We start from the raw sequence: 9,344 nt of genomic DNA on the forward strand, positions 1-9,344 counted from the left end.
TGCTTAAGTCCATAAATGGACTTCTCAAGCTTACACACTCTATTCGGATGCTTCGGATCCACAAACCTCTCTGGCTGAGCCATGTAAACATCCTCAGCCAACTTTCCGTTAAGGAAAGCGGTCTTGACATCCATTTGCCAAATCTCATAATCATGAAATGCGGCAATAGCTAGCATCACTCTAATAGACTTTATCTTCGCAACTGGTGAGAAGGTCTCATCATAGTCAACTCCTGGAGTTTGAGTAAAGCCCTTCGCAACCAATCGCGCCTTATACATGTGTACTTTTCCATCCACGTCAGTCTTCTTCTTGAAGATCCATTTGCACCCAACGGTCTTACGTCCGGGCACATTCTCAACCAAATTCCAAACTTGGTTATCATACATGGATTGGATCTCGCTATCCATTGCCTCTTTCCATTTTGCAGACTCTGGGCCTGTCATGGCTTCCTTATAGCTATTAGGTTCATCAAGGTTTACTAGTGTACTATCAATAATATACGTGTCCCCTTCGGTTGTAATATGAAAACCATATAATTGGGGTTGAACTCTAACTCTTTCGGAACGTCTAAGAGGTAATGATACGTCAATCGGTTCAACCGGAGTTTCTTCCTCGGGTTGAGTGTCAGCGGTAGAGGTTCCTTCATCTATCGATTCTTGAATCTCTTCAAGCTCGATTTGCCTCCCACTGTCTCCTTGGCTTATAAGTTCTCGCTCTCAGAAAACTCCTCTCCTCGCAACAAAGACAACATTGTCCTTCGGTCTATAGAAGAGATATCCAAAGGATTTCTGCGGGTAGCCGATGAAAATACATCGCTCACTACGAGGTTCGAGCTTGTCGTGAGTATCTCGTCTTACGAAAGCCTCGCAGCCCCAAACCTTGATATGTGCCAACGAGGGAGCTTTCCCTATCCACATCTCGTGAGGTGTTTTGGCAACCTTCTTAGTATGGACTCGGTTAAGGATATGGGCGGCAGTCTCTATAGCATACCCCCAAAAAGAGATTGATAGTGAAGCACGACTTATCATAGAGCGAACCATGTCCAACAAGGTTCGATTATGCCTTTCTGCCACACCATTCAATTGTGGTGTCCTAGGTGGCGTCAATTGTGAAACTATTCCACACTCCTTGAGATAATCGTGGAATTAGAGACTTAGGTACTCTCCTCCTCGATCGGATCGAAGCATCTTGATTTTCCTACCCAATTGATTCTCCACTTCATTCTTGAACTCTTTGAACTTTTCAAAAGTTTCTGACTTTTGCTTGATTAAGTAGATATACCCATATCTTCTATAGTCATCGGTAAAAGTCATATATAAGCGGTTCCCATCCTTCGTAGTTGATCTAAACGGTCCACATACATGGGTATGTATTAGATGCAATAGACCCTCACCCCTTTCACACGTACTTGTGAAGGGTGGCTTAGTCATCTTTCCAAGTAAACAAGACTCGCATGTGTCATCTTCCCTAAGGTCGAATGACTCCAACACTCCATCCTTTTGGAGTTGGGCTATGCGTTTCTTGTTGACATGTCCAAGACGACAATGCCACAAGGATGCTCTATCCATACTATTGGAAGAATCCATGCATAAAACATCATTTCCTAAGTTATCTACAATCATAACGGTTTCATAAATTCCATTACATGGTATAGCTTCAAAATAAAAAACACCATTTAGATAAGCCAAAATAGAACCATTCTCATTATTAAAAGAAAATCTAAAACCTTGTCTAAATAAACCATGAAATGAAATAATGTTTCTAGCCATTTCTGGCGAATAGCAACAATTATTCAAATCTAAAGATAAACCATTCCTAAGCACTAAAGAATACACTCCAATCTTGGTCACAGGCGACGATCTTCTGTTCCCCATGATTAGATTTATTCTTCCATGCTCCACGTCTCTATTTCTTCTTAGTCCCTGCACATTAGAACAAATGTGGTAACCACAACCGGTATCAAGAACCCAAGAAATAGCATGAGATGAATCGTTAGATTTAATTGTGTATATACCTGTGAAAGATGGCTTGATCTTTCCTTCCTTGATGGCTTGCAGGTACTCTGGGCAGCTTCTCTTCCAATGTCCTATCTTGTGGCAGTGGTCGCACTCTGCCTCCTTTGGGTTAGGGCAGGGTTTAGCAGGATCAACTTTGGTCCCACTAAAAGAGGCACCATCTCGGGGCTTAACCTTGCGATGGTTCTTAGACAAAGCCTTCCTCTTCTTTCCCCTTCCTTGTCCAATAGCCAAAACAGGAGCAACGGGTGGATTGGGAGTTGGTGCAACAGACTTGTCCTTGAAGTTGCTCTCAGCGACCCTCAAGAGACCTTGGAGCTTGCTTAGGGTGACCTCTTCTTTGTTCATGTGGTAGGTCATCCTAAATTGATTGAAACTTGGAGGCAAAGAGTGAAGCACCATGTCGATTGCCAAGTCTTCCCCAAAGTCAACATTCAACTTGCGAAGACGGTCGACATACCTTTGCATCTTTTGCAGGTGCACGGTAAGAGACTCTCCATGACCCATTTTAGCGGAAATCATGTTAGTGAAAATCTCATAACGCTCTTGTCTCGCGTTTTGGTGGTATCTCTCCAACAAGTCTTGGTGCATCTCGTACGGGTACATCTCCTCATAGGACTTTTGGAATTCGGAGTTCATAGTGGCTATCATGATGCAATGTACCTTCGTTGCATCACGCTCGTGAGTTTCAAAAGCGGTCATTTCAGCCGGAGTAGCGATTTCAGGGTTGATTTTCTCGAGCTTCTCATCGAGGACATACTCCTTGTCCTCATAGAGAGCAATAGTGCGAATGTATCTTATCCATCCGCTAAAGTTCGTCCCATCGAAAGTGACCTTTTGACAAAGGCTCATCAATGTGAATGAACTAGCAGCAATGTTGTTTGCGTTCGACATCTACAAATAGAAAGGATAAAGATAGATTAGAATATGAATCCCAAATTATCACCCAATAAGAAAATTAGGGCTAGGATCCAACAACAATATTTACATATTAGAAAAGGGATGTCGTAATCTAACATGCAAACAATTTGAAGGTAAGTGAATGACGATTCACTAATTCTCCACCACAAAACATAACTTTAAGTTCTAAATGTATTGAGAATTCCTAGGTTTGGATGAGATTCATTGAAGCTTTCCAATGGCATGTTTAAATCTCGATATGCCCCTTTTGTTTGTGACTGGGATACCGAGGATCACAAAGCGGGTGTGAATTACCATGCAAATTTACATGGTGCCTTCATTGTAACGATCACCTATTCGATGTGCCGGTAAACCACACACGCTCCATCGAACTATGATAAACAATGAATCACCCTTTGCCACCTTCTCTTAGAACCAATTAGTGTGCCGGTAAACCACACACGCTCCACTAACTTCTTAGCAAGGTGCAAAGTGTAATTTCATGGGATTGCATCAACTCACTTTTCCTAAAGTAACTAGGATTGGGAAATTTTTGAAAAATATGTAGTTACTTTGTATTTCATATTATACTTTTAATGAGAGATGAGGTTGCCCTATCCTACCCGTTTGGCTAACGACCCTCCACCGATCAAGCAAGCGGTGGGTGTGAGTGTACACCCATTAAGCGCCATTTTATAGGCAGCACCCTTATACTCACCTTATAGACCGACTTCGTGAATGAGACCTACTAACGGTAAGACTAGCATTTTAATTATACATACATACATATATATATATATATATATATATATATATATATATATATATATATATATATATATATATATATATATATATATATATATATATATATATATATATATATATATATTAATCTTATAATATTATATTAGTATAGGGTTGTATTTTAAACTTCTAAAATTCTAGGGTTTGAAATTTAAATTTTCTAAATTAAACTTTTAATCACAAAACATAAATTTCAAAACTTGAGGGCAATTTTTAAACATTTAAACCATGCATGATCAAATAGCAAATAATCTTAATTAATAATTAATTCCATAATTATCCATATTTGATTTATTTAATGATTTATTGCTTAATAATTTACCAATTTACTCAAAATAATTAATTAATTATCACATAAGGAAATTAAATATTTTATTAATTGATAAATATCTTCAATTAGATCAAGATTATAGTCATATATATCAAAAAATCGGATTAGGGTTGATCTAATATGATAAAGGCAAGTTTCCATAAGATAAATATCAAAAAAATCCCGATTTTGGCCCTTCCTGACGCTCGGACTCGCCGAGTCAGGCCAACTCGCCGAGTCCACCATGGGAATCGCCGGTTCATGACTCAGAACCACAAAATTCGAATTTTGCAAGCAAGAAACAAACAATCATGCATCAATTTAATAGAAACCAATCTAGGCTCTCATACCACTGATGGGTTTTGGCCATATGAACATTCCTATGTGCACATGCAAACCCTAATGCTTGGATCTAGGCTCTAATTAAACATGCATTGGATCCAATACTTCTAATAACTAATAGAGTATAAGAACATTACAAAATCAGAGTTAGAAGCATACCTTGAAACACTTGTTTGATCATCTAGTTCTTGGAGCTTTAGAGTCACAAATGTCACTCCTCTAATGGCTTACAAACACCAACTAGCAAGAGGATGATTTGAGAGAGAGGAGAGGGAAGAAATCGGCCAGGGTTTCTTTGCTTTTTTAGAGGCGTCGATTTCCCTTGCCCCAAGGGTCTATTTATACTTGTAAGGCTCCTAGGGTTTCACCCTTAAACCCTAGTTGGATAATCTTTTACTGAAAGCAATCCAAATCCTTTCCAAGATAAGCCCTTGGATGATTTGTGGCTTATCCTAAGCCCTAGAAATCGTCCAAACCTATCCATAAAGGATTTACAGCCCAAAGTGTAACTATCAAACAATTGACAGTTTATACCCTCTTATTTAATTAATCTCTTTAAGTCACCAAATTAATTCTAATTAATTTATGACTTATATTAATCAAATAACAATATTATTATTCCTTATATTATTCTCATAATATATTGATAATATTTATTCTCTCATAATAAATGATCATGTCAAGTTGCTATGGTGAAGGCAACCCAAAAGGACCATGCATAATCGGGTCAAATACTTGCCTAATATAGTTGCAGCCTTAGACACTATTCCAACAGTTTTCGTCAGACTTTTTACCGTTGTGCTCCTAATGACGAGACCTTCGATTCTCATTTTGGTTGTGTCAGCTAAAAATCGCTCGATCTAAAATTCGAGTTTTTAGCAGTCTACTACTAAGCTGAAACTTAGAAAAATCATAACTTCCTCATACGAAGTCAGATTTGGGCGTTCTTTTTATCGAACTTCTCGGTTTGACGAATACTACGACTTTAGTTTAGATTACTAAGGCTAAAAAGTAGTTTATCAAAAACTCACTTTTTACGACATTCAGCACCGTGCCGGTTTTGTCGCGAAACTTCGACAGGTCATAACTTCTTCGTTATAACTCGGATTTTGATATTCTTTATATCCCTGAAATCCTTGTTTGGACCACTACAACTTTATGTAAAGATATCGGGCTTATCTCACACTTTAATTTTGATGCTTATTTTTATTCTTAATTAATTAAGCCCTAATAATTAAGCATAAAACACATAATTCACATAATATTCACATAATTCCTTTTCATTTCTTCAAAATGAGTTACAAAGGTTAACCTAGACTATGACCTCGATATAAATGTCTAGGCTAGAAACACGAGTGTTACAAACTCAGACTCAAAATCTTCTTTAAATTGAGACAAAATCGATTATACTTGACATTGAGACGAAACTGATTATATGTCTTTATAAGTTCTAGTTTATCATAGCCTTCTTGAAAATTTTTATTCTTGTTTGAAATACGATTTTTTTTATGAATTTTTTTTTAGCTTCAGAATTTTGTGTTGTATAGAATCAAAGGAGTATCCGACCTTCTCTGATTGTGAATGGTATTCAGATCATACTACACTTTTGGCTGAATTTAAGTGCAAACCTAGAACAAGAATCTGATGCATTTTCATTTTAGGCAAGTTTTTTGTATTTTTAATTATGATTATAGGTATGCATGTTAATGAATTAATGATGATGTTGTTATAGATGATAGCGAAAGAGGTTTTTAAAGCACTGTAAGTGAAAAAAGAAAAATGTGATAGAAGTAGACGTTAGTATTTGTTGGCAATTTATGCAATGTGCAATGATCTACTACACTGTGTATCATGTTATCTTTTGGAAAAATCAATCATTTTTAGTTTTTTATTTCTTTGTTTTTGATAGAAACTTAAGTTCACAAGTATAGTTTAGCTATGAACCTTAAGTTGAAGGGTAAGTTTTGGTGATGTATATCTTTGTAATAAAGGTGTGTTGGATGAAACAACATACAAATAGAGACATTTTTTTACTACCGAATATTAAAGATGCAAATATCTTTTTATATATAGTTCGTTTCTGAGTTTTCACATATCTTTATGAATTTTAAAAATAAAGATCCATACAATAAAGATCCATATAATCCCTACAATCCCATTTTTGTGTTTTGCCCCGGGCTTCAAGTTTTCTTGGACCGGCCTTAAGCCTATGAATTTTAAAAATAAAGATCGATACAATCCCATTGAGTTCAAATAAGGCTTATGGTGATACCATATATATGATATGAAAAATATTTCCGTGTTATTATATATCTTAATCTTATACAATTTGAAACCGTATGCAACCTACATATAAATACATATAAATGATAAAACCATTTCAATACAATGGGCATAATAAACGCGGAGTTGGCACTGCTACCAATCTTATTGCTTTTGGTGCTGTGAGTCCAAACACATCACCCATGTCGATTTCACTTGGCTTCATTCCATCCGGCAATTCCCACGTGAAACAATGCAAAAGGTGGGCCACCGCCATCTCCATCGCATACAACCCTAGTTGCATCCCCGGACACGACCTCCGACCAGAACCAAATGGCAGAAACTCATAGTTGCTTCCTCTAAAATCCGGAGCTCCGTTTTGTAAAAAACGTGACGGGTTAAACGTATCCGGATCTTCCCAAGAGTTCTTATCACGATTAATAGCATACGCGTTCACCATGACACGTGTTCCTTTAGGTATATGGTAGCCAGAAACTTCTGTCGCCTCCGAAGACTGGTGGAGGAGAACTGGGATCGGAGGGTGTAGTCGGAGGGTTTCCTTGATGACGCATTTGAAGTACGTCAGCTTCTCCAAGTCAGACTCCTCCACGCGCCGGTCAAGTCCGACGACATTTGCCATCTCCTGTTGCACGCGCTTTAGTGCCTCCGGTGTATGCATTAGCTCCGTCATGGCCCATTCTATGGCGGACGCCACTGTCTCAGTTCCACCGAACATTACATCCTACAAAAAGTTTTGGATTAACTTTTAGAATTTGGAATGTTATAATGATTTATAAAAAGAATGTATTCATGGTTTCATTACTTACCATGATTATGGCTTTGATGTTATCTCGGGTAAGGTTAATGGCGTTTTGCAAATCACCACCTTCGTTGACTTTTCCTTCCTCACTGTAAAACGCCAACATCTCATCAACCATATCGTTATCCAAACCTTCATCGCCGGTTTTCTTTCCTTTACTCAAATGCTCGTCGATGATTTTGTCAATGAATCCGTCCAACGCCGCCCTGGCCGCCGGTAAACGAGTGTTCAACCCCGCCGGATCAATAAACCCGAGGAACGGGATAAAGTCAGCCAAATTGAATGCGCCAAAAAGTTTGGTGTATTCTTGAAGGATTCTGATAAACTCTTCTTTCCCTTCATGTGAAATCGACCCAAAAGCTGCTCGGTAGATAATATCATGGGTCAACCCAAAAACAAGCTCACCCAAGTTCACCGGCGTACCGGAATTAATGGCGGTTGCTTTCACCATGGTATCGACCTCATCCCTGACGGAGTCCCATGACTCCGCTCGTTTCCGGCTGAACAGCTTCATGACACAAAGCTTTCGCATTTGTCGCCAGAAAGGTCCATAATTAGCAAAAGCCAAATCTACGCCGTTGTAAGTCAGGTAAGTGATGGCGATGGTTGCCGGACGGTTGGCAAAGATGTTATCTTTTTCTTGAAGTATTATCCTCGCCATCTCCGGCGAGGACACTGCAATGGTGTGGCTGAAACCCATCTTTAGATGAAGGATACCACCGTATTTTTCTGCCAAACGGGCTAAGCCACGGTGGGTAAGTTGGTCCATCATCAACATGTTGCCGATGATTGGCCACCCCATTGGCCCCGGCGGGAGTGGTTTCCGGCGGACCCATGAAAGAAAGAAGAAAGTTAAGATAGCTATTATAGCGTAGAATGCTATGGGGATTTGAAGTGATTCCATTTTGATTCAAATGGAGGTTTTAAGTGGCAACTGGATGAATGTTGCTACCTAAAGAGTGAGATAAAGGGGTGTTTATATACAAGTTAAACGGGCACACCCTGTTTGAAAGGTGGGAAGTCGTATGGATATTACTATTTTTTTTTCTTTTATTTTATTTATTATAAATATTAAAAATGAGAATTACAGGAAATGTTTGACTAATTCTTTTGTCTTGAGACAAAGACGTAGAGTGCCGGTCAATTATTTACACATAAATATAGTTTGATTTTTTATTCGGCTTAGATCTGATAGAATTGTATGTCAGCATAACGTTGCTAGTTGCTGGCTACTGCACAAGTGACTTGGTCGACGAATTAATTTTACATTCTTGTAATCATATGAGATGAATTATTTGTTTAGGTTATTGTTTATTTAATTTAGTTTTTTTTAATGATTATGTTTAGACTGTAAGAGTAAATATGTTTAGATTTGTTTTGATTTTGGTGGTAATGGATTTTTGGATAACTTGTTACACTAATTGCGTCAAGTGTATAGTATTCTTTTTTAAATATAATAAATGAACAAAGACAAGTAATTTTGGAAATTAATCTGACATGTCAGAAATAATTCTCTTTTATGTACCACTTGTTAAGATGTAAAATATTTACATTGTTATTACTTATTATTAGATTAAAATAGAGAGTATTTGAGTTTAACCATTGGTTACTTTACCAACCACTCACATGTTTTTTTTAATAATATTTCATTATTCTGTTTTAGTTTTGTTCTCCTCATGCAAATTTCGATTTATTTTTTATCTTCCTACCTCAAGTTTGTTATTCGATATGACTTACATTTATGTCTAGAAACCAAAAATATTTTCTATTATTCAAATGCTTCAAGTTAATACAATAAATTCATATAATTAACAAAAATATTTATTCAACTTACTTGAGTTAAGTATAATTAAAAATCAAAGTATCTATTAGGCACAGATGTCACAAA

The 9,344-nt window shown here is 37.4% G+C and overlaps 1 protein-coding gene across 1 annotated transcript; it reads right to left on the reverse strand.

Annotated features, from left to right (window-relative positions):
* Positions 1 to 6,654: 6,654 nt before the first annotated feature.
* On the reverse strand, positions 6,655 to 8,415 carry LOC145097279 (cytochrome P450 84A1-like). The gene is made up of 2 exons (XM_079034818.1): positions 7,464 to 8,415; positions 6,655 to 7,378 (listed from the first exon to the last, which is right to left on the reverse strand). Exons 1-2 carry the CDS (start codon positions 8,358 to 8,360, stop codon positions 6,755 to 6,757), a joined length of 1,521 nt encoding a protein of 506 aa, XP_078890944.1. The 5' UTR covers positions 8,361 to 8,415; the 3' UTR covers positions 6,655 to 6,754.
* Positions 8,416 to 9,344: the final 929 nt, after the last annotated feature.

This window comes from Lactuca serriola, chromosome 4 (assembly GCF_051521515.1).
Source record: "Lactuca serriola cultivar US96UC23 chromosome 4, Lser_US96UC23_V15, whole genome shotgun sequence".
Lineage (NCBI taxonomy): Eukaryota > Viridiplantae > Streptophyta > Magnoliopsida > Asterales > Asteraceae > Lactuca > Lactuca serriola.

Excerpts from the sequence above, each read along its gene's own strand:
- LOC145097279 (XM_079034818.1), bottom strand. The coding sequence starts at position 8,360 with ATGGAATCACTTCAAATCCCCATAGCATTCTACGCTATAATAGCTATC. Across the intron at positions 7,379-7,463 it reads ACATCAAAGCCATAATCATG|GATGTAATGTTCGGTGGAAC; the intron begins GTAAGTAATGAA and ends AACTTTTTGTAG.